The sequence below is a fragment of the Alternaria atra genome (genome assembly GCF_907166805.1).
Source record: "Alternaria atra isolate CS162 genome assembly, contig: 28, whole genome shotgun sequence".
In the NCBI taxonomy this organism is placed as follows: domain Eukaryota; kingdom Fungi; phylum Ascomycota; class Dothideomycetes; order Pleosporales; family Pleosporaceae; genus Alternaria; species Alternaria atra.
The window spans coordinates 515,807-540,999 of NW_025091326.1; the positions used below are offsets into that span (position 1 = coordinate 515,807).

Sequence of the window (25,193 nt, forward strand, 5' to 3'; positions counted from 1 at the left end):
GTCTGGGGTAAAGGCCCTCACTCTTCTTCGTTGTCCGTAACTTCTATCCTCACTTTCTCCACGCTAAGATGTCCCCTCTTCGCCGTATGAAGCGACCACCAAGCAAGATGACTGCAAAGCCCGGTTCCCACCTACTCCGTGTGCCGTTGGTGATCCTTCTTATCGTCATGGAAGACGTGCGTACCTGATTAATTGCTACACGACATTCCCGTCCTCTGATCACATCTGTTAGATTTACGAAACTGATCGGGAAGCCTTCTTAAACTTTCGCCTCGTTTCGAAAGCATGTCGCAATGAGTCTCAATACTTGTTCTTTCGCGACTTTACGATCCATGATCGCACCCTTCTTGGGCCGAGTCTATCATCAAAGATGCTAGAAAGGCTCAAAGATAGAGATGAGGCTACTAGAGAGTATGTCAGGCATCTTAAGATAGGCCCATTCAAGGATGAAGACAAGTTTGAACTCGAAATATCGCCCGTGCTAGAGGATATCCTAAGGAGCGTCAAAAACTTACAGGACCTTACTTGGAGTGCGAACTGCGCGCCTCCGCCAGCCATGCTCGACTTATTTCACGAACTGTACCCTTTAGCGCATTTGCACTTCATACTGCGAAACCGCACATTCCAACCCCTTAGCCGCAGTCTGCTTTCTTCTCCTCAGCTGTACACTCTTGATACGGAAATTTACTCAACCATACCCGAGCATACAGGACACTCCCTGAGTGAACTGTCCTTGATCAAGAACATTCTGCCAGCTAGCCTTCAAGTTCTGCGTATCTCTACGCTCGACGTTGACGGAGTCCTCCAACGTGCGCAGTTCGAAGACTGGGAAAGCGTCACATACAGTGTGTTCAACTTCGACTTTCAGCTTGGCGATCGATTTCCCGCGCTCTTGGAGTTGGCCTTGAGACATGACGAGTTTGCATTGACAGCGGAAAACTGCAACCTTTGGGCGCGTGCAACGTCTTGGGAACGCCTACAACGCCTGGACCTCCCCAAGGGCGCGTCACACGAATTCATCGCTTCCCTCACCAACCGCGCTATCAATCTTAAATACCTCAGATTCCACATCAACTTACGGACCCACTGGTCACCATATCGCCCACATCGCAATGGGACATGGGATCCATACTCTCAGAACGATAGCCTTCCCGTTCTAGCAGGTTTCCTAGCCTCAATCAAATCTCTTCACACTCTCGACTTTGGTGTAAAAAGCATCGACATCTTAACATACTATTTGTGCGTCATACTGCAGAGCCTCCACGGAAGTTTGAAGAGCTTGACGATATCTGACATGGGAGGTGAAGACCACTCCGGTCCCATCGACTACACACCCGACATGTTGGCCTGGGATCCGGAGCACTATAAGGAGGTGCTTGAGCTAACACCTGGCTTGGAGCATCTGGATGCGCGAATTAGCACGGTGGACAGGGTTGTGGGAAATTGGAAAGGTGAGGATCGCTATGCAGATGTTGAGAAGAAGTGGAAGACTGCGAAAAAGAATATCAGGGCTCCGGCGAGGGTGAGGACACAGCGGGCTCAGAGAGTGCAAAGGTTAGTTTGGTAGCGAAGTGCGATGAAGGCACTTAAAAACGATTTATTGGGTGTGTAAAGTCGCGACTCAATGAATTAAATATGCGGGTCACATCGACACCGTCTCATCCTAATTGAGTGCAGAATACATGCTTGCATCAATGTTGCGCCACCGCCGTTCTGTGATACCACCATGAATAGATAGATCACGGTCATTCAATTGGTGAGGTGCTATAATTCGGCTGTCCCTCCAAGTACATCATGATTCGCAATCAGAGTCCAGTCACTGTTCTGTTTTCGACTCTTCAACTCTGACCGAGAAGATAAGGTCAACGCCCATACAAACCCAAGGATAACAAAGGTCTGGCGGTGAGGATTTGACCACGCAAGTGGCGCCACGGATGATCTTCGTTAGACTATGGGAGGCAGTTTGAGCTTTTCTGATCGCTTGGACATGATGCAAATAGCCACGGTAGCAACACAAGTATCTGTATTGTTGAGCGAGGGAGCAATCCATCATCACTTCGCGAGCGGATCGACAACGACAAGGCTGACGGCTTCAGCATAGAGGCGGTGTAGACTCCCAGAACGACCAATACTACTGGAACAACAACGAAGGCCCAAGATGCATGGGTAGCCAGCTGAGGAGGGTCGTCAAAAGATATCATTTGGCTCCTGGTTGTGTAGTGGTTGTCTTCGCTGTCCGTCGAGGTCGAAGGATCCGTTCGAGCTGCAGGAATGGGCGCGTATTGTCAATACCGACAGGATGGTGGTCAGACTATGATCGCAAATAGCTAGACGCAGGGATTGTATCAGTACAGTTGTCGTAGAGATCGTCTCGTAAGAAGACATCGCCATGGGCGCACTGTTCCAATGTGTGCAGTCAACCTTGATCCGTTTGACTCCATTGTCGCACAGCATGTGCTGCTGTAAGGCAGAGTCATCTGATAGCGCGAGAGCGCGTCAGCGGCACACTGGAGTTGTGAGCGAACACGGGCTGTCTTCTCGCTGTCAGAAGACGTCTTTGCGCAGCGACAAAGGAAGAAAGTGCAATCGTTGCCTGAATGTAACCTGCGCACTCTCGGTGAGCTGACTCCAATGCAGTATCGGTCCGGGAATGCAGTGAGTAAGTACATGGCTCGAGAGCATAGATCTTAGGACGATTTGTTACGGCGGGGTCGTCGAAGTTTGGCGGCCTTCGGTACCAAAGTTCGCTTGTTACTTAGCAGGAGCACTAAACTCAAGAGCTCCAGCACTGCTTCTTTACAACCATGAACTCCAACTCTTTGGCCATCTCTTGAGCCATCTCTTGAGAGCGCAATGCGTTTCGCGCGGAGTTATCGGCACGGGTCGAGCCAGCGATCGTAGCGTGTGACGGTCAGCTTCCAGAGGATGTTCTCACAGCATGCATGTCCGCACACCATCTCACAACCCCGGTCGTCTCTTTTTACGCATCGGCATAGCCCCCCAAGGCCGCGAAAAACTGCGCTTCCTATGGCTTTTGACTGATCGTGGACGTCGAATGTGGCTATCTCTCTTTATGTGCGGCCTTGTCTTTCCCTGAGCTTACCGTCAAGCCTATCACGGTGTCTGAAGTCTCATTTCCGGTGAGCACTCGTGTGTGTCCGATTGATGTGGTCCCAGAGATGGCCTCAAGCGGTGTAATAGAAGACTAGGTGCGGTAGCTATGACTCTACCCATCAGCCTTGCTTGTGCATATCCTGCGTCTTGTCGCGGCATTCTGGTGCTGCATGTTTGTCTGACAGCTCATATTGAGGCTCTTACGAAAACAGGGGTGACGGCAGGTCCAAAGATCTCGCTGTGGTCCGTCTTTCTATTCGTTGACGACGTCCCTGTCTTCATACCATACTTATATACTCTGGACCTTCCCTCATGGCGCACGCAATTCTCCACGACGACTTTCTTCCTCGTCTTCTTTTTTGGACGCCTTGCATCGTTCTAGGAGACTCTCGCTTCTTGTAATGGCTACCGAACCTAACTCACGTCTCCCCTGTGGTGCGCCATCCACGAAGGAATGTATTGCGGCTTTGCGCGAGCGCGGCGAACTCTTCGAGATCATAGCGCAATATCGGCAGGCTTGTATACACGAAAGGTTCAGTAAGGAGTGGGCACGTGCTATAGCATATATCGAGAGCAAAGTCCATCGATACATGCGAGCTGCTGATGCGTCCCTTTGGCAAGATGTGTCATCCAACGATGTTGTCCAAGAGGACATTTATCCAGAGGAGTCTGCACATACAAGAGCAATGGATGCCTTAGTCGATAGCCTGCTGCTCCACTGCATGTAATCCCCACCATACGAATGCACAAGCCGTAGCTAACCATTGTGAAAGGTCGAGTCATTGAGGGTTTCCAGAAGATGAGCATGGCGCCACTACCTTCGAAAGCCAATATGCACCTGTATCGCACCTACAACGGCGGTGATGGACGCGCTGCAAACGGGGAGATGGCTTCACTATACGGAGATATAGGTCAACCTATACCAAACGACTTGGCCACGGTCGAAAGCGATGATCTTGAGCCGATGGCGCAGTTTATCCGGGAATTCCTTATGGACCGGGTGATCAAGTATATTGTTCGACCTTCGAAAGTTCTGTTGCATATATTGCCTATGCATCGAAGGGAGCCGATGGCCGCTGGGACCGATGTTGAGTTTGTCCATGAGAAGATCGTTTCAGCCGTCGCGAATGCCTCAGTTTATGTCTTGGCCATTCTGATTCTAATCGCACCGATCGCCACTTTCACAGTTGTCCAGGAGCAAACATCCCGAATGATTATTATGCCGTTGTTCTGTCTACTTCTCACCGCGTCAGCACAACTCATGGGTCCGCGGTCTATGCCTCTATTCATACTTGTGACAGCGTAAGACAGCATGACTCCTCTTTCTGAAGCAACACTTACTGACAGTACTGTAGATATTTTCAGGCGATGGTGGTTTTCGTAACTATCACAAACGACTGGCAGGTCACTCAATAAGCGATGTGTTGTGGTGTTGGAATGGTAGTGTCGTCTAATCCCCTGGAAATGGAAGCCTGTACCCTCTCACCGCCAATGATACACTAGGACCGAATCGGAACAGTGCGTTTCAAGTCACATGTCTAGTGCTTCATCCGGAACGTCTATAATCGAAGTCTCGAGGCATACATGTTGACGGTGATCGCTCACCCAAGCGCTTATGCATCGGTACTGCGTGTCTCTTTTTAGGCATGCCTATTCGATGTAACTCGGAAATAGTTCACATCCAAAGGAAACGACAGCAGCAGCAGCTAGACCAAAATCCATCAACCTACTAAGCCGGTAGCCACAACTCGTTTATTTTGTCAGTACATGACTATGAAGAGTCTTCTGAGTTCCATCTCGGGTTCATTAAACAAGATTTACTACTAATAATAAGATAGGGGCGCGCGTAGAGAACTCGCTCTAAGGATATGCTTGAGTCGCTTTCACAAAGATGACTGATAAGTACGGAAGACCGGATCACGCACGTGAGGCTGGCTGCTGTTTCGGTCGTGTATCCTCTTCCCCCTAAGCCACAATCAATCGCTTAGGAAATTCCCCAACTTCAAAATTGTCATTTACATGCTATTTTGATACTACTATCTTCTACAGAGTACTCCCATAAACCGACTTAAGTCTTTCCCAAGCCACATCCGCCCAGCGTCGAAATACATCTTGTCCACGGCGTTATTCACTATGCCTCGTCCTCCCATCCGACTCATCACAGAGGAAGGCCTAAAAATGCATGGTCTGATACGCCGCGACATTGACTGGAAGCTCTTAGCAGGCTAACTCAAGTATAGAGCTACGCGCCTCCTCTAAGTCTACAACCCCGAAACGGACAGGCCACACTCCCCCGCCTACGGACGGAGACGGTGAGAGCGCCGGATCAGGCAACAGAGATCAAAACGCCAGCAATGAGCCTCAATCAACGAGTCACGGAACGCGTTGAGCGAGCCAGTCGATGGCATCGCGCACCCCAGTAACCTCACGATGCGTCACTCCCTAGCCCCGAAACCCTCACTTCCAGCCCCAGGCTCTATACATAGCCTACTCGACTTTGAAGGTGATCAGTAAGAGGAAGCAGACCACTTGAACGAGATGGTGTAAGAACTGTGTCTCTCGTCGCGTGAACTCGACAAGATACGGGAACGTCAATAGCTACTTGCATTTTCATCCAAGTTCCGTTCCAATAATCAGAGCAAGGACTCTCCAAAACAGCGCATGAGTGAAGCAGCAGTGAATTGTTTTTGAGGAAGCATAGGATATACGGCCTGTGCAACAAGCACATACATATTGTCCGACTCTCATCCCACCACTTCGCTTTTAGAGTTCATCAAAACATAAAAACACGATACGTAGGTCGGATCTTACGAGAATTTGACGCGTCCATATACGTAGCGCATTGTTGTTGCCTTCTAGCATTGCTGTACTTACCACCAACAGTGCACCATGCCACAGCTCGAGACAGCTTCCAGGAACCTCAAAAGCCTTGCCCAGATAGCCTGAGCATCATAGTATCGCGCCTTTATCGAGTCTAGTCAATCAGGGGATCCCATCTAGAGATGCAGCTTTGCTCCGCAACAGTATCCCACCCGTGGTTACACATCCCTCTCAGCGATCGAGCTAGAGATAGTTTTGCGTCCCAGATATAAGACCACTCGCACCTTGTGTATATGTAGTGCCTCCTTGAATTGACTTCGGGATGTATCGGAAAAGGCAGGTGGATTCGCGTTACGTAGAAAGTCGCTTAACGTTGGCTAGAGTACGTGCTACTAGGTTCCGGATGGATGGACGTTTATCGAAATCTGGATCAATGCTAAGGAGACGCGTTAGCTCTTGGTAGTCGGAGGAGCAGGCAACGTGAAAGGGAGGTAGTACAAATACACTGTTCCCGTTCCCTGATGGGCAGCTGAAGAGCTCTCAACGTCTCGACGAGGAGCAAGCTTGTATGCCTAATGAGACGTGCATTCTCTCTGGTGTGTTTGGGTCGTTTGGGGCACTCTGAGAGCATCTATCGCTAGTACAGAAGCTGCAATATCTGTGTTGTTGCGCGAAAGCGACCAAAATCAGTGGTTGAAATCCGAACGGTCATCCGGAAAAGTAAAGAGATAGCAGAGGAGATCATGTTTCTAGAGGGTTCGAGAGGTCTGAATGTTCAGAGCGCACCGATGGGAGATGAGGGTGCATTGGCCTTGGGCTACCGAAGAATGGAGGACCACGGCGCCGTAAGCAACATCCGCGCGCGACGGTGAACCTATCAACATCCAACCCCTGCAGATCCGATCATTCAGGCGTTTCATTTGCTGTGAAGTTTGACGGCTGGTTGCTACTTGTAGTGACAGCGATGGTAAATGGAATCCATGTAAAGGATACGCAGTCTGACAACATGACGCATGATGCAACCCCGTTGATCAGAGTGAAGGCGCTAACAATGATATACACGACGACGAGGTCTCTCGCCGATTGCCCAGTATTTTGCTGATATATTGTCTAATTGTGGATACCTCATAGTCACCGTAGAGCGCGTGCAATCCATCCACCAGCTGCTCAAGACCAAGGACTATGCCAGACTCCGTAGCCGACCAAGCTTCCTAACATCACAGTATTTGAGAGTTTGGTTGTAGCACAGGTTTCTCTGTGATATTTGATACGTCTTCAGGAAGAAATATCGAAAATAGCCGAAGCTGCGAATTGCATGCTGACTATGAACCAAGATCGGAAGCTATTAGAAAGAAATCGTAAGAGGCAGCAATTAGATGCACTCGGTTCAATTTTTACACCCTTTCCTGCTACTCAGAATTGCAAGCAACATTCATTCCACACCAAATATGGCACAACATTGTTTATCCGCCCATATGCTCGCTTTCATCTCGACGTCGCAATGGATACAGTTATATCCATTCAGTATGCGGTTGGAATAAGCATTCCCCACCGGCTGTAGTAGGCAAGCAGTCGGCGAGTGGGCGCTGTAAAGCGGGATGCAGGCAAAATGAATGGGAGGGTGGCATGCTGCTACAATTGGTACGTTTGTAGTCGGTAGTGTCAACCATAAGCGCAGGATATGCGGGAGGCGCGCGGTCGCTCCAACAGCCAAGAATGAAGCAACCCCTCTACAAATGTTGTTGTTGGATGGAAACCGCGTTTGTAATCAGAAAGTGTCAGGTTGGTTTCCCTTATAATCTTTGCCTACATACCTCCAAGTTGTGAGGTCTCGCAACCTTCCTGTCCTACCTAGGTAGTCTGAGGCAACGCGCAACCGAAAGCCTGCAGCGACGACTTTGGAAGAGCATGTCGGCTACTTTGTTGTAACGCATGGGCCCTTGGAGGGTATGATGAATGGGTTCGCATATATCTCTCGGCTCCTTCTCGAGCAACAGTGGATGTTTATATGATCGTTTCGACCGCCCTGACGGTACAGGGAGGTAGGCTGGCAAGCCTGAGACGAGTGCTGGTCCACATGGGTGCAATTGGTGGAAAGTTCGCTTGTTGGTATATCGAGAGCAAGCAGTCCCCTCCCAGTAGGAAGAGGCGTGGTTGGACGGACTGAAGCGAGCTAGGTATTCGCGCTTTCGATGATTGGGCTGGCGAAGGAAGGGGTATGTTAATCTGTGGCTAGTCTGTGGATGTATAAGCTGCTTTCTCGAGTGAAGTATTGGTAGGTGGTCTTGCTAAGCTACGAAACACTGACAGTATAACCTGAATACAGACTCACATGATCGCTTCCGCGCGTAGGCTTTTAGGGTATGAAGACTCTAGTAACTCAGATCGAGCATGCGCGAGCTGAAGCTTGTGATTCTGAAGCATGGAGAAGAAAGACTGTAGCGTGTCGCGAACGGGTCGTTGGAAGCTGAGCCGAGCTCTCGTTCGCGTTGAGCTGGGAGGCCGCCCAGCACCAGCCACCCCGGCAGGCGGCACATTGGTATCCGGCATTGGTGCCTAGACGCAATCAAACAGCGAACCGGACGCAAATGGGCGCTGACATGTCTCTAGCCAGTGTGGTAGTACTCCCCCGAAGGGTAAGCAGGATCCCAATTCGAAGCACATCGTGGTAAGCTCTGCTCTATATCGATCCTTGAGCAACCTGTTTGTTCCAACGTGAGCGCAACATTGAAGCTCTAGAACACTGATCGAGCGAAGATAACGCTGCTCATCACGTGGACCAAGAAACTGTGAACTATTCTGGAAAGATCTACACTCTGCATCCTGAAGTATTGGCCAGAAACAGTTTTGAGGCAGATACTAGCCGTTTCACCGCCATATGAATATGTTTGGCAGATGGCTAATGCTCCTACTCACGGTACTCTCTGGGGAGCGTCCTGACGCCACCAGGTCAATGCTCGTGATCCTAGGTCAGTGGGGGCTAGAAAATCTTACCCCAGGCTTAGATTCGCTTGGATTAAATGATGTTTTGCCCGAACAGCTCGGTTAGAGCACGAGATAATCGAGACAAATAGGAAGAAGAGAATCAGGTTTCGACAAGAAGCTTAGCAATTGGGTCAAATGATCATGTTGCCGAGAACGAGGGCGTAGATCTTGGTACGAATTTCGGCTGGGAGTCGTAGGAGACGGGTGGTACTGTTGTGCGTCGTGCCAATGGTGAGAGTATTAGTGGCTAACATCCAGGAGACTACATGCTAATGTAGGACTTACTGCTTCTTTAGGGACAGGGGTGTCTCTTCGACTGAGACCATTCCGTTCTCGAGATATAGTACTTAGGGGCGACTGGATAGTTTGTTGGCCGTTGTAGTCATCATCTGCATTGATCACCTCTTTTATGAACAGTGGTTGAGGGCAGACTTGGTTGAGCTTCGTCGTTCGCGGTTAAGATTGTGTAAGAATGATGAGAGTGGGGGTCCGAGTGTTCCCAGGGTCTTCAGATTGAATTCTATACTCCAGGCTTCAGTAGCGCAGGCCCTCTTAGGTGTATACGAGAGCGCTGGACGTGAGTTGAGGGACATGGTTAGTTATGTGAGGAGGCCGAGTCACACTTTCACCGCCGCTTCAGACCATACGGTAAATAACCTAGAATGAGAGTTTACCAGATACCCACCATCTTCGCCTAGCTGAAGCGCTGATCAGGGAGGGGTAGCAGACAAAACGCATGTATTCAGGAGACAGAACGAAATCAATTTCGGCCTTTTCCCAAGCCTGGGTAACTCTATATTGAACGAGCTTGACTATTGCACAGGTTTATATAACATTGGATGACTTGACTGGTGGATGCTATAGGACGCTTATGCCTTCTGGGAAACGATCCCTAATGTTTGTTAGCTCATGTCATGCATTCCGAGTATAATGCAACATACTCTCAATGTCAGTGACGCTCTGGTCAAGGATCTGCTTGAGGGTCTTGGGGTTGTCGAGCTCCTTCTCAATCTTAGCGATGATAGCCTCGGCAAGCTCCTTCTGTTGCCTCTGCTTGACCTGGCCCTCGTAGCGGACCCACGAGTCGAGGACAGACTTGGCCTCGGCAGCGATGGCTGTCTTCTGCTCGAGCTCGAAAGCCTGAGCCTCAAGCTGAGCGGTCTCCTGTGATTTCATCAGTCTACTGCCCTTGCATGTCCTGAATCGTAGTGTCGCACCTTGGAAACCTCGAACAGGGTCTTGGTGATGTCAATGACACCGCCAAGGTCCTGGACGCTCTCAATGCGCTGCTTGACAGCGGTGGTGTGGTCCTGGCGGGCAGCGTTCAAGATGCCGGAGATCTTGTCCACCTGCTGTTGCGCATAATCTCCCCACGCAGGTCCAGCGTACTTGGCAACAGCCCAGAAGATGGTCAGGAGCGAGAGGGCGACAATGGACTCCTCGTTGACGACGTAGAGCTCGTTGCTAATAGCGGCGACACTGAGACCGGCTCCGGCGGAGAGAACGGCGGCCTTGGTGAGGGGGCTGTTGCCGGGGACGGGTATCGCGTCGAGGACGGACTGGGCCTTCTTCTTGGGGTCCTCCTGGGGCAGGTTGGACTGGTAGCGGGCCTGGACGGCGATGGAGGGCAGGGCGCGGAGAGGGAGCGATGGGCGGAGACGGGCGGCGCCTATTGTGGGTGAGCACAGGGGTCAATGGCATTTGATATTCATCGGAAAGCTGCTACTCACCGACGGCGCTCCTTGCAAGACGTGAGGCCATGGCTGTCTGATGAGAGTGGGGAGTTGGGGTGCTTTGTCGTCGTCGAAAGCTAGCTTTTCGTGATGCTGCGTCCAATCTTGAGCCAAGCGCCGACGCCGATGCGCGCTAGCCGAACTTCGCCCGGCCTTGACTTTTCGACATCGCCAACTTTTTTGCGCTCGCCAGCAATTCAACACCACGCCAAGAGACGAGTCTGAGAAAAACATGTCGGGTGCAAAGTCTGCCAGCATGTCTGGTGTGAAGAGGAAGAGGGATCCAAGCAAACCAGAGCGCGGCGAATCCAAATCCAAGAGCAGGCGCAAATCACCCAGCGACGACGGCGAGGATATCCAGACCGAAATTGTACAACTCGAAAAACAAATCCTCGAATCGCGGAAGCACTACAACAATATTGCAACTCTTCTGCAGCGAGCGAAGCAAGCAGACGCGGAGGATGAAGGCCCAATACTCGCCGCAGTCGCCCTCTGCCGAGTCTTCTCACGACTACTGGTGACAGGCGACATGGTGAAGAGCAAGGGCATGAGCGAGGCAGAGGGCGTCATTGTTTCTTGGTTGAAGGAGCGCTACCGAGAGCTCTGCGACGTTCTGATAGACGACTTCCTCCGCAGCGAACACCCCCCGAAGCAGTCTGTGGCCCTGACACTGGTTATGCGGTTAGTCAAAGAAGAGGCAAAGTCATCGAAAGACTACAAGATCAAGAATGGACCGCTGCCGAGACTCATCCGGGTATTGCTATGCCTTCCCCTGGATGATCTGAACCGGGAGGAGTTTGCGGAGAAGTATCTGAAGCAGTTTGACGATATCCGATACCAGACATTCCAGACCATCAAGTACGTGCCTACACCCGCTGAACTACAAAGCATCTACTAACACAATCAGGGACCTCCTCGACAGCGATCTCGACATCACAACGCGCCAACTCGTAGCTGCGAACAGCCTGTCCCTCCTATACACGCTTACCGAAGTCCCCAAATCCAAGACCGACATCCAAAACTTCTACGTACAGGTACAAGGGAAGAGCCCGATACCATCTCTTCAAGCATACAAGGAGAAGGCGCAAGCAGCATGGTTAGCGACCATGCGCACAGGTCTCTCCAAGGAGCAACGGAAAACTATCCTGCACAATTTCTCCCACCAGATCGCACCATGGTTCCAACAGCCTGAAATCTTATCAGACTTCTTGACCGACTCTTACAACGTGGGCGGCGCAACCTCTCTACTGGCTTTGTCCGGAATCTACTACCTGATCTCAGAGAAGAACCTGGACTACCCGTCATTCTACCTCAAGCTGTATTCCCTTCTAGACGAAGGCCTTCTCCACTCCAAACACCGGTCACGTTTCTTCCGCCTACTAGACACATTCATGTCCTCCTCCCATCTGCCCGCGAACCTCGTCGCCAGTTTCATCAAGCGTCTTTCGCGGCTAGCACTCCATGGACCGCCGGCTGGTGTAGTCGTCGTAGTACCCTGGGCATACAACATGTTTAAGAAACATCCAGCCTGCACCTTCATGATGCACCGCGAGATCCGGGATCCAGCTATGCAGGAGGAGCTGGAAGAGGAGGGCATGGACGATCCGTTCGACATGGAAGAGCAAGATCCCCTCGTCACAAACGCCATCGAAAGCAGTGTCTGGGAGCTAGAGTCATTGCAATCGCATTACCACCCTAACGTGGCGACACTGGCGAAGATCATCTCGGAGCAGTTTACCAAGCGGGCATACAATCTGGAGGACTTTTTGGACCACTCATACACGGCGCTGCTTGATGTCGAACTAGACCGCGATTTGAAAAAGGAGCCAGAAGTTGAGTTTGAGATACCGAAGCGCATCTTCACCGCGGACGAGGGACTGAATCCGTTCGGACAGCTGCTCACGCAGGTTATTGAAGCAAGATAGTCAACGTTTGTATTCTTGGAGAATGATACCCGGAAGATTTATATTATTTGACTTGCTCTGCACAATCTCATACTGCACCTTTCATGCGCTCTCTCGCACCTGATAGGGTTCATTCGCTGGGACAAGTTATTATACAACCTCCCACCACGGTCATCTAGACATTGAACGCGTGGGGTCTCTTCGACGCCTTTATCAATACCATACGATAGTAAATTCTAAAACCTGAAATGCAACTATTCATTCCTAGCACGTGCGCACCACTTCCTCTCCTTCCATCTTACAAGGTTCTCAGAGCCAAAGGAATTGGTTGAGACGCACACCGTGGTTCACTGGTTAGCCCAATATTGGCCAAGAGCTAAAATATCGTTCTCTAGCTTTAAAGCTTGCGGCTTGCCCAAGTAGCGTTTTTCCTTAGTGTTGACGAGCTAATGCAACGTCGCAAGCTCGTTGGTTCGGGGCCGCCCGCTGTCTTTCTCGTGTTGCGTGCACGATAAGAGACGTACTTCGCTGTGCAGGAAGAAGAAGAGGAGCAGTAGGAAGCGGATGATAGAGCTGCGTGAAGAAATGAATGATGGGCCTTGCAGATGCGTGACAAAGGTCAGTATGGGGGATAGGGCTAGTGCATGATCAAAGGCAGTTTTATGATTATCTTGCATGCATTGGCGTGGTCTGTTCCAGGTACCACAGCTTCCGCGTTGAACTGCACACTTTCGAGCTTTCACGTGTGTCAATTACCCGCAGCCAAGTATCGCTTTCAAGCGACATATCAGGCAAAGGTCTCAACGTCCAGAGTATTTCACAAACACAAAAGAAGAATGTTTCATGGCGCTTCTCAGCGGCCAATATCTTATTTGAATTAACTATCTATACATGCCAAACCATGTGTATGCAGCCCCGTGGAACATTGTCGCATTAGCAGGATACATGAATCCGATCTCATTCATACCCCATCCAATTCGCGCCATTTGAAGTCCCCAAATTAAAGACCCCACCATTAATGCTGTGTTACTCCGTGTTGCTTTTTAAAACAAACATGCAACCCAATCGTGACTGAGTTGTTGGTATATCGTGAAGAAGAGAAAAAAGAGTTGGTGGTGATGGAGAAGACGATGCGCTTATGCGAAGACAGCGGCACCGATGGCGAAGACGAGGCCACCGAAGGAGACCATGTTGCCGGCGGCGGCACCAGTGGACTCGGGGGCGGAAGGGCTCTCGGTGGAGCTGCTGCCGGCACCAGAGGTGGCGGACTCCTCAGATGAGGAGGTTGACGCAGAGACGGCAGCGGAGCCAGTGGCAGAGGCAGTGGAGTTTCCGCCAACGATGGGGGTGACCAGGGAGCCGCTGGGAGCAATGGGGGTAGCAGTGGGGACAACAACGACAGAGGTGACGGACTCAGTAGCGGCGACTGTGGTGTTGTTAGTTTCATGCTGGTATACAACAGAGTGAGAAGATGACTTACCAGTAGATGTGATGTCGCCAACAGCGGAGGAGAGGGCAGTGGTGACACCAGCGGGGACGGAGACGTCGGTAGGCGATGGGAGAGGGACAGCGGAACCGACAGCGCTGGTGGCAGGAGGAGCCTGGATCTGACCGTCGGAGATCTGGGAGATGGGCTGGACGCTGTACTGAGGAACAGCGGCGACAGCACCAGCCATGATGGCAACGGAGGCGATAGTGAAACGCATGTTGATGATGTGTTTGGTGGTGAGGGTTTGGGGTATTAAGAGTTGCTAAAGAGTACTTGACTTGAAGATAGCGACTGGATGATCGACTCGTAGATTGGTAGAGTTGAGCGGGTGAATCTGTTTGTGCGTGGGAGTGGATGAGGATACAGGAGGGAGGTCGCAAGTGATCTATTTATTCGCCTGGGACAGCAGGGCGACACTCACGCAAGACTTGCGGCTGTTGTGTCGCAATGCGGTGGGGGACCCACTCTTACCCAATGGTGCCCCGTGCATAAGTGTACGTGGAAAGGGAGTAATTGGCGAGGCTTTGCGCCCGTGTGTTTCGACAAGAGTAGAACAACCCAGTCCCGGCGCACAGACGCAATCCCCATCCTCGATTGGCACATGTACAAGCATCGTTCCAAGAATTTCAGTCGCTTTCTTCCCAGTTAGCCCACTCGAACCGTTGGGCGGGGCTAGTCCCCTGTTGGAGAGGCTGTCGTGCTGGTGAATCCCGCCGAATTGCTTCGTTTTGATTGCGTGCGTGATGCTCGGGATTGGACGATAGCGAACGTCGACGTGTGGCCCGCCACCTAAGGGTTACAGCCCCAGCCACAAGCAACATTCAGCTCAAACACGCAAGCAGCAATGAAGAGTTTGACTGCTGAGGAGGCCTTTTCGCGGTGCCACGCAACGTCTCTCCACTGCAACTCGCTTGTGCGCACCTTATCGCAACGCCAGCAAACGCCTCCCGCCCACCGGCCATGTCACTAGCACTCATAGTGCCAGGGGCAGGTCCGTCACCATTCGATCGGCTCAAGCCTGCCCATAACAGATGTAGATCGTTGCCCGGTACAGGTGGCCCTATGCAGCCCTCAGGATATTGTTGGCAACAGTTTGCCTGCGCATCGCTGTCTTGACCGTGTTTCGTCTGTTCGCCACTCTTTTCTATCCTTTTGCTATCCTTAGCAACAGCACCCGGGATTCATACGATCTTCGGCAGCTGCATTATTTTTGTTGATACTCGTGGTCGTGGGTGACGCGTGTCCCTCGTCGTAGTTTCGCTCTTCGCTAACGCGCAATCAATCGATGCCTCTACAAAATATTCCTCTCCTGATGATCCCTTGCTTCAACAGAATGCCACTAACACCAAACCATCTCTCCATGCCCGAACACTCAACAATCTTGCCTGGAGCCCTTGCAAACGCAATATACCGAAACAAACAAAGTCCAATCTGTACCTACATAGATAGTACACTCATACATGGGCGCATGCAGGAAAAGGTCAAAATGCACGGTCAACCCCAGTCCATTCTCTGGACTTCGCAGCAAGGTCCATGCTCGTAATCTCGTTTCGCATGATTTCTTGCCGCTGCCGTGATAACGATTCCAGGGGAAGGAGATCATGACGTCGCAGTCATCCTTCCCGTCTCATGTTTGACGTCTTGCGTTCACGTCGCTAGAAGGTGATGTGGTATGAACTGGCGGCCGGCGTGACTACGGCGCGATCACAATAGAAGATACTAGAGTGTGAAGCTTGTGCAGTCCATGTTCGGCGAAAAAGCCGAAAGCTTCAGGAACATTCCTTCCATCCTGTCTGTCCGTCGCTACTACCACTTGCGTCTGGCATGCTGCACACTTGCGCAGGTCCCATATCTACCTAGGTAGCTACCACACACGACACACAGACTTCTCTGCGGTTCTCAAGCTGTCATAGTAGCGCCGACTAGAGTCAAGCATCTGTCACCGCCAAACCGCCCGCACATCGTGGAGAAAAAAAGCGGGCGGGATATTGTTGCCCCGGCTACCAACCTTCTCAGGTCCTCCTGCTACGATGGCTGATCGCTGAAACGTCCTGTGTACCGAGATCTAGGAAAGTTACCGGTAAAGTTTAGTATTTTCCTTGAATGCGCCACCAGTTGCAGGTACGCGGCTGCCTTGACGTTGTGTTCGCTGATTGCGAAACCTCACATGGTTTATCAGGTTTGCCCGGGGCTAAGCGCTGAGGGCTTTTCTATTATTCGGATCGATCAACTGCAGAGGACTTTTGTGCATGAGAATGCTGTGCATAATGTTATGTACATACATTGAGCACCGAACACAAGCTGCAGGTTACTGTCTGTATCCGAAGAAGCTTGCCTAGGCGTGCTCATATTGCTTTTGACCCAGTTCAACAATGCATCGACAAGTCCGATGGTTGCTTCTGCCGCTCCGCCTGTCTCAGCAAACTCAACAACTTGCAATAGGAACAGGAAAGGTTTGAACAGATCAAAGCACTGATCATAACGATCTTCATTATTCATACCATAATACAAACTCTGCGTCGAGCGCGCAAAGATGAAAACGCCTTTGCAATGCTTAAAAAGAACGATAACGCTAACAATCAACATTCTATCAAACGGATCTATAACAGAATGTTACTTCATAGCTCCTCTAGAGCTGTCCGTTCTTCTCCCTCGTAATCTCATCTGCCGAGTCGCTTCCCGACACCGAATTGGGCGCCATCAAGGGTTCAGGGCCCTTTGACGAGCCAGGTGTGGTGCGCTTGAAGTAGTTGTGTACATCGAGATGGTCGTCCTCGTCAGGGTCAGCACCTTCCCAGCCGTTCTTCTCAGAGAACTTGTGTTGCTGGCGTTCAAGCCACTCTGCGCGCATCTCGGTGATCTTCTGCTCATAGTCAAGCTTGGCGTCGTAGTCCTTGTGCTGGCCACGGAAGCGCTCCCACCAGGACAGATGCTTCCAGTGAATGGCAATACCGTGGTAGTCGTGCTCTTTGCCGGCGCGAATGTATGCCCAGCGACGCTCTTGCTCTTTAAGATCCAGACCGGTGGTGTCTGGGAGGAAGAGCAGGGTGAGAAGAGCACCAGCAAGACCGAACCAAGGGACAAAGTAGAACTTGGTTTGAGTGTCGATGTAGTTGTACAGGACGGCGGCGAGCAGGGCACCAGCCTTACCGCAAGCAGCACTGAAACCGTGGGCGGTGGCGCGAACCGGTGTAGGGAATACTTCGGCAGCGACGAGGAAAGTGACACTGTTGGGACCAAATTGGTTGAAGAATGAGGACAAGAAGTACATGGCTTGGAAACCGTGGATGTTCTCAGGCGACGTGAAGTAGTCCAAGGCGAAACCGGGGATAATGAAGAGGACGAAGTCGGCCAAGAAACCTACAATCATCATCCACTTGCGTCCGTAAAGCTTGTTGTCAATGAGCAAGGAAGCAAGATAGTAGCCACAAAGCGATACACCGACGTTGATCAGGTTGTATAACCAGCCGGTCATGACAGACTTGTTGCCAGGCGTGATGATGCTGATAAATTCGTTCTGGAAGAGCTTGTTGCCGTAGAAGAAAACATCGTTGGCGAACCAAGCACCAGCAGTCGCCAGAAGACGGGGACCAAAGTATGTGAAAGTGAGCTTCAAAGATTGAACGTCGTAACCGGTAACGTTGGACTTCTTCTTGGAAAGCGCGAGCTGCCTTGAAGCCGACTTCATCTTGTAGTAACGGAAGTAGACGAGCCAGAGAGTACCGACAGCGGGAATGGCGAAGGAAACACGGTAAGTCCACTGGGCCAAGGTCTTGGAGTATGGGGGTGATGATCCGCCATGGAAGATGAGGAGCAAGATGATCAGAATGACCTGGTTGAAGAACTGTCCCCAACCTTGCATCAGGAAAGCACTAGTAACTTTCCTGCCACGATGAAGACGGTCGTCCTTGGTAGAGACCTTTCCGGAGCCGACGGCGTTCTCCATACCAGCAGTCGCTGTCATGGGGTACTCGCCTCCGACACCGATACCGTAGAAGAAGAGAGCCCAGACATAGCAGATGACCCATCCGTTCTGAGTGACACCCCAGGCGGCAGTGAGCATGAGAAGACCGACAAACATGATAACAGCGTCTTGGATAAGGCCGAAGCGACGGCCGAGCCAGTCTCCCACGACACCGACAAGGATTTGACCGACAATGATACCACAGATCTCGAGGTAGTCGATAGCCTGTAGCCAGGTCTCGTTGCAAATCTCGGCTTTACCCCAGCATGCCGGGAAAGCAGCCTGCAGAAGAGGCCTGACGTTACCAATGGAGAAGAGGACGTAGCTAGGTTGATGTCAGTAATGACTCGAGCAACAAGATATTACAACTTACCCCTCGAGACCAAGACCCATACCAGGAATCACGCAGGTTCGGAAGTAGTGACCCAAAGGCGCAAGCGGGTCTTTCTTGAACATATCCCAGAAGTAGGTTGCTTCGGCTTTTGCTTCAGCTTTGTCGACTTGTCCAATAAACCTGACCCGTTGACCCAGGGGCATATCTGCCCAGTAGGTACCGTTGGCATTGTAAAGGTCGTCAGGGTGGAGCAGGGCATGGAATACACTAGACTCGTTCTCGCTCATATCATTCCGGATGTCGATTTCCTGGGTAGCTTGGTGCTCGCCGGTCATGTTGGGTCCATGGGGTGCAGCAACACCATAATCCCGGAGAGATGGTGGCGTGAATTCGTGAGAATTCGCCATGGTAGCAAGAATACAACGAGGCCTAAGCCGAACTCGTTGTTGTATGCTGGTAGTGGGGATGGCTGGAAGAAACTTTGCCCAGAACCACGGGTCCTAGTCGAAGCTTATATGCGCGTTGATCGCAATCCAAGACGGCGGGTTGTCCCACAGATATTACGGCAATCCGATGATGTCTGTCGCGCGAGTAGTTTCACGTACAATGCAGAACAGTACCACGTTCGATGAGGTGGCTTCTGAGTGGTCGATGGGATCTGCGAATCGACGCAATGCCAGATCCTAGTAATAGCCGGGCGGTCCGATGGCGAACTTTCCTAGGAGAGGGTATGCGCAGATTGATGATGGATGCACGCCTCAATTACTCGTGATGCGTCCTTGCGTTCTGAAGTGTCGCCGCAAAAGCCCGGTACGTAGGGATTGAGGGTCAAAGAGGTAGCCACCCACACGTTCAGCCGGGGGAGAAAGATGAGGCAAAGGCGCAAAGAGAGCGCGAACTTGAGTGAACAAAGCTGAGCATTTCGCACAAGCCGACAAGCTACAGGTTATATAAGGGTCCAAGGATGCGAAGAAAATTCTAGTGTAGAGACCGTCGCTTCCGGCGGGGGCATAACGTTACTGTGGACGCGAGGATGCTAGAGGTTTTGGAGCCCCACCCCAGTCTGGAAGGAGCTCACGCGACAGTCAATCCCAGCTTTTTCGGCGCAAGCAGCGCCCTCTAATTGGGCCTCGAGCGAGTGCATCTGCTACATACCTTGCTCTATGCCCCATAGTCACGAATTTCGAGGCTGTCGACAAACACTTTGTGCGGTATGGATCTGTCCCCAGATTTCTGACATTGCAAGGTGCTGTTCGCGATAGCTGCTGGAGCCATGACGTTTTTGATAAGCCTTCTGGAGGCTCGCACAAGCACACCAAGCCTGCGGTTAAGAGGCATGGCAGGAGATCAGACGCCTAGCCCTGCTACGCCATTGACGCATTCCTGCCGCGTTGCCACTCCTTCGCACGTACGAGGCAACGAAAGGCTTTTGAAGGATGAGGTCTCAGCAAGCCAATCAGAAGGGCGTACAGAGAACGTGGGCGAGATCAATGGACATGGCGGGGTCCGCGACTCTGGGCCAAGACGGGACGTGCAGGGCTGCCAGGACGCTTAGCCTCATGCATCCTCGTTCATACTGCGGAGTATCCACACTTTGTCCGTTGCCATCGTCCCATGTCCCCCTCAACATCACCAATAATGTCGGCAGGGCGACACGGTGCTCATTGTCTCCGAGTATGTCAAACCAAGCAGGGGCGCTGCTTGCTTGCTGCCGTTAAATAAACATACATCCCAGGAAATCTCTGCTATGCACTGTTGGGTTGGGACTACAAGGGGAATACCTCTCCATACCCCGAGCTTCGTCACGAACTACCACCATGGCGGGATCTAGATGAACCTATGAGATACTTCGATCCTGCACGAGAAGGCGATCTCTGATCCTGCATTGCAAGTACCGAGATAGACGCCTTGCCATCATCACCCGCTTGATTGCTCTTCCTCCCTCAAGTTTGCTCACGAGCCCCACCCCTAGTCTGTGATTGATATGCTGCATTTGAACTGGTTAAACATATGGGCCCGGGGATGACAGCGGAGATGCCACGGTAACATCCGACGGCACTGCACATTATCCACAATCCCTCCAAAAGGTTCGCCGAGCCGCATGTGGGACAAACATATGTCATGTCTACACTTAGCCCTAGTGGCAGTTTGGAACACTCACGATTCATAGACATGTGGAGGGTCAGTGCAGAGTAGTTGATATCAGTATGTATTAGCTATAACTATGGAGTCAAGGTAGATATATTTTATACAAGAATGCCATCCAGTGGGTGAGTATTAGAAGTGAGCTCAATCATGTTGCCAACAAGAGAAACCCCATTCTTGATGATAACAATAAAGGTGAGAGATATGAAAAGGCGTTGTACCGTATATGCGCAAAAGACCAAACGCTATGCAAAATTCCAGCAATCTGGAAATATTCATGCAACACAAGGAAAAATTCGTCGCTAGAGTCCAAAGCGAGTGGACCCCCCTAACTTAACCAGTTCTGCCACTGACATCGGCAGCCGCCAGTCCCCCCGTCGATGTTTCCACTGACGCTCCCTTGCCCCTGTGTGCCTTTGACGAGGTTGCCTCCGAACCCGCGGTCTTCGAACTGGAACGACTTCTTCGATTCCTCATCTTTGATCGAGCCATCGTCCTCCATCTCGTAGCAATAGAGGTTCTTTTTCGCTGGATCGCCACCATGACGGTCAATAGTGACCGTGACTGGGTACGGGAAGGTGCCTGGCCGCTTGAATATGTTTGATGCGTCCGAAGCCGAACGCTGCAACAAGGTCTTGCTTTCTTTGCTGCGAGTCCAGATTTGTACCAGGAAACGTGTCTGTGAGTACGTACACCTCAGCTTGGCGGCATCCTTTGTACTTCCTCCGTCAACATCTGCAGGATTGCCGCCACGGTTGGTGCCGTTAATCTGCTTCAAGAAGATGGAGCGATCGAAATAGTTGTAAAAGCCATAGTGCTCGTTATCTTTTCCGCGGTTGTACAATCGAAGAGGTTGTGCCGATGGGAAAGGTAACAAGTTCGCAGGCGCAGCAGTTCCGTCCGAAGCTAACATTGGTGGTGGGATCACTGCGGTGATGTTCGTCGGGTCGCTCGCATCAACACGCTTCATCAGTCGCGACGCGCTGACAGTGGGATCTTGCATACTAATGAACAAGCCGGTATCTTCGCCTTCAAAAGGCGCCGAATTACCGTCCGTAGTCTGACCCAGAAAACTCATATCGGCAATCGATGGAGGGGCGGGAGAGGGCGAAGCTGCGGCACGTGCATGCAACAATGACCGAATAAAGGCTCCAGCTGAGACAGGATTCACGGCCCTCTTTGCACGCTGAGACTTGGGCAACTCAGCTACGCTTCCATTCCCAAAGGTGATTTCGATTTTGAAGTTCGGCTGGTCGGGTTTGTTTGGCGCGACGGACTGCTGAAGCTCTTTCGGCAGCGCACAGCTCCACAACGTAGTTGGCGCAACGCAACCACTCTCTTCCTCTACTGCTTCGGGTTGGGCGACAGTCAAAATACCGATAGGTATGGGAGGGTAGTCTGTTAGGTTGAGCCACTGGCTACCGATATCTGCACTCGGTTGAGTCGGCGTGGGCTTGTTGTCATTGTCGTTGTCACTGCCCTTCCTTGTAAGTACTACAACCACCGGAATGATGATTGCCAGTAATATGAGAAAGATCAGACAACAACAGCATCCCCAGAAGCAAATGCCTCTCTTCTTTTTCTTCTCTCTCTCAGCGCCTTGACTTTTCTGGCTTCTCTTCTTTCCGAACGGCCAGATGCTCATCATATTACAGACCTTGCGGTGCTTCTTCCCTCCTTTGAGGTTAGGAGAAGATGCTTGCGAGCTGGAACGACTGACGTTGTCGTAGCTCCAGTGCGAGCTTTTTTGGGCGAACTTGGGTGGCGGGGCAAAAACTGGCAAGCTTTGCTGCGAGCTGTTGGCATTTGCGGATGGAGACGCTCCACTCTTCACTTGTGGTGCTGGCGCTGACGTGTGCAAGTGCTGTGGAGGTGGTGGATAATTAGCCCGAACGGAATAACTGTCCGCCATCGGTCGCCTATCTTGCAACTCAATGTTGACGTTGATCTGCCGCGGCTCCTCGACCTGACGAGGCATTAAGACGGTTCCAATAGCTGCTGTACCAACAACTGGCGAAGCCGACATGGCAGAAAGAGGAGACGTAACGCCATGATGAGGCTCGGAAGAAGGTTCTGGAGTTGAGTGGAATACCGCCTTCTCTGAGTCTCTCTGTGCTGGAACACTGGATACCGAAACCGCTGTGTTATCGGGCCCTTTTGTGAGAGATATTGACTCGCTCCTTTTACGTGTACCATATTGGAGAGGCACTATTGGCACGTCCGGTGTTCGATCGCCATCATGCCCGGGTTCGGTCCACGTGGACGATTTCGGTGTCATGACGAACGGGGTGGTGATGACATTCCACCATCCTTGTGACCGCCGTGGAGTGGGCACCATGGAGGTATCAATAGCCAAAGAATTCTCTATAGTCCTTTCTCTTAGAGGCGTCTCATCCTCTTCGAAAACAGTACTGGTAGACATGATACGATCCTTCCTTTTGGAGTCATCGTCCTCTTCAAAGGCAGTCCCTGCTGAATCTAGAGTGTCATTTCTGGCATGACCAGTCGCTCCTTGCGTATCTCGGGTAGTATCGTTGCCTGGTGCCTGTGACATACCGGCAGGTAAAGCCGGTACTGGAGGAACGTTGGAGTTCGCAAAGGTTGATTGGTAGCGAGAGTAAATGCTGGGCGTGTAATCTGATTCTGTGAAGGGCGTATCTGGAGACCATACTGACTTCACTGCAGCAGGAGTGATGATGATGCTTGGGGTTACGAGAGTGGCATCACTGCCAGCGCGATGCCGGTTGGGCTGAAGCGTGCTAAAGTCAGAAATGCTATCAGTCGGGACCGATATTCCAATTGGTATGCGTCGGTCCCAAGGCGAGATTTCTTGCCACGATTTGCTCCCAGGTGTCATGGAGATAGCGGTATCAGCTTCGCTTCGGTCGACGCTGGGCTTCTTCCGATGTGTAATGTCTGGTTGAGGTGTACCCTTGGTGATGCCCAAGCCCTTGTTCCTGGTCGAAGACCGTCCCAACCCGAACCATGGCGACCTCCTGACGGATCCGCTGCCCCTCTCTGTTCCGTGAGGGAATACTTGATGGGGTTCGGTGCCTCTATGCCTTGTGAAGCTCGTATCGACAGTGATACCTGGTTTCGCTGGCCTTCCCAGAAGCTCTCGCCTCCGACTTTTCTGCCTTGAAACGCGTTCTGCAAAGGATCGCGAGTTCTGCCTTGACGTTGTTCGTTGTGAGTCAACATGGGTCTCGGTGTCGAAGGTTGACCTGTCTAGGTTTCGGCTTCCCTCAAAGCCATCAGTGAAGTGCACCGATATTTGTTCTTCTGAATCGGTATGTGGGTCGTGTGCGTAAGCTTCGCCATCCGTATGGTATGCGGTATTGAATGTCGATCTTGGAAATGATGTAAGGGGTGGTTGCTGGCCGTAAAAGTCTCTTCTCGTCGAATTCATGGTTGGCGTTGTCCGTCCGTGTCTTCCCTTCGTGGGCGACCAAAACTGGAAGAAGGTGTGGGAACAACAGAGCTGTGTCTTCAAAGAAGGCCGTCACAACAACTAATTGTCCCGATATCGATCCGGTGATGAAACTGATACAGTTGTGTCGCAGCGCTATTGTTCCTGCTATTGTGTTGGTGTGTTGCGGGGCCCGAAATCTATTACGTGACGACAAAAAAACAAAACGAAGAAAACGGCATAAAGCAACAGCGAGAACGGCAAAAGACAGTGATAAAGAGGTACGGAAGACGGTAAAGGCGGAACAAAAGGAGAATGGTGAGGCTCTTGGTCGGACACACGACCCCAGATCTTTACATGGCCCAACGATGGCCCTGCCGCCTACCAGGCAAACCGCTGCCATACCGCATAGTGCATAGCTCCTTCACCTAGACTTTTACTCTAGCCTCTAATCTTCCAGAGCCGCCGGTCACGAATGAATGAGTCAAAGCGTGCTGGTTGCAACAGGCGTTGTCAACGGGTACCGAGTGAAGGTGATTGGAGCCACCAGGTGGATCTGCTTCATATTGAGCGCCATGATTCCAGGCTTGAGGCTCAGTAACCGCCCTGGATTCGCTGGGCTGGAAATGTACAACACTATGCAAGATCTGAGACGCTCCAAAGGCATAGCTGGATGTCGTGTCTAGTGAAAGTTGAGGTGAGCCAGTCAGAGGAGAGGACGACGTAACTCAAGCGCCAGATCAATCAGGGCGGCCACCAACCGTTGGACGAGAAAGGCGCCGCCAAGATGGCGCTAGCTAGCCGTCAGTGCGGTCTGTATGCGCCGACCATTTCCCTGCCTATCCTTTGGTGGAAGCCTTTATAAGTATCGTTGGGACACTCTTCTCCGATCCCATGAGAACACGGTCACTGGTAGCGATGGCGAACTCGTGGAGATTGAGTCAGTCGTGTTCAGCCGACCAGTTGTTTGTGGCCCTGAGCCCATGTGCCACCACTTTGTATGATGCGTCCCATTGTTGCTCCTAGATGCACTGGGGTGCAAAGTATCAGATGCTATAGCATGTAGTGACATGCTTATATATCTGCGGCGTCCACGGCCAGGCGGCCATTGCTTGAGCGTGCACCGTCTGGTCAGCCGAAGCTGCGACCATGCGTTCGCATTTATCCTGTCGAAGTACCCGTGGACATGCAAGCACACTGCAACATGCTGATATCATTTGAGGAAACGTCAGAATCTGCATCCGGCGTTGACGGACGCACAACAACTCCTGACAGCTACTGTCAACGGCATCCGTA

At 51.5% G+C, this 25,193-nt stretch overlaps 6 protein-coding genes across 6 annotated transcripts; 2 read left to right on the plus strand and 4 right to left on the minus strand.

Annotated features, from left to right (window-relative positions):
- Positions 1-68: 68 nt before the first annotated feature.
- On the plus strand, positions 69-4,530 carry ALTATR162_LOCUS7223 (uncharacterized protein; the record flags this gene model as incomplete). The annotated part of the gene is made up of 4 exons (XM_043314851.1): positions 69-176; positions 233-1,451; positions 3,888-4,416; positions 4,470-4,530. 4 exons carry the CDS (start codon positions 69-71, stop codon positions 4,528-4,530), a joined length of 1,917 nt encoding a protein of 638 aa, XP_043170786.1.
- Positions 4,531-9,788: 5,258 nt separating this feature from the next.
- On the minus strand, positions 9,789-10,680 carry ALTATR162_LOCUS7224 (uncharacterized protein; the record flags this gene model as incomplete). Its single annotated transcript, XM_043314852.1, has 4 exons — positions 9,789-9,811; positions 9,861-10,083; positions 10,137-10,588; positions 10,650-10,680. 4 exons carry the CDS (start codon positions 10,678-10,680, stop codon positions 9,789-9,791), a joined length of 729 nt encoding a protein of 242 aa, XP_043170787.1.
- A 228-nt stretch (positions 10,681-10,908) lies between these two features.
- Positions 10,909-12,577, plus strand: ALTATR162_LOCUS7225 (uncharacterized protein; the record flags this gene model as incomplete). Its single annotated transcript, XM_043314853.1, has 2 exons — positions 10,909-11,510; positions 11,560-12,577. 2 exons carry the CDS (start codon positions 10,909-10,911, stop codon positions 12,575-12,577), a joined length of 1,620 nt encoding a protein of 539 aa, XP_043170788.1.
- A 1,115-nt stretch (positions 12,578-13,692) lies between these two features.
- Positions 13,693-14,262, minus strand: ALTATR162_LOCUS7226 (uncharacterized protein; the record flags this gene model as incomplete). The annotated part of the gene is made up of 2 exons (XM_043314854.1): positions 13,693-13,982; positions 14,037-14,262. The coding sequence occupies 2 exons, from the start codon at positions 14,260-14,262 to the stop codon at positions 13,693-13,695; spliced, it is 516 nt and encodes a 171-aa protein (XP_043170789.1).
- A 2,412-nt stretch (positions 14,263-16,674) lies between these two features.
- Positions 16,675-18,750, minus strand: ALTATR162_LOCUS7227 (uncharacterized protein; the record flags this gene model as incomplete). The annotated part of the gene is made up of 2 exons (XM_043314855.1): positions 16,675-18,334; positions 18,383-18,750. The coding sequence occupies 2 exons, from the start codon at positions 18,748-18,750 to the stop codon at positions 16,675-16,677; spliced, it is 2,028 nt and encodes a 675-aa protein (XP_043170790.1).
- Positions 18,751-20,816: 2,066 nt separating this feature from the next.
- ALTATR162_LOCUS7228 (uncharacterized protein) lies at positions 20,817-23,897 on the minus strand (the record flags this gene model as incomplete). The annotated part of the gene is made up of 1 exon (XM_043314856.1): positions 20,817-23,897. One exon carries the CDS (start codon positions 23,895-23,897, stop codon positions 20,817-20,819), a length of 3,081 nt encoding a protein of 1,026 aa, XP_043170791.1.
- Between the last annotated feature and the right edge of the window lie 1,296 nt (positions 23,898-25,193).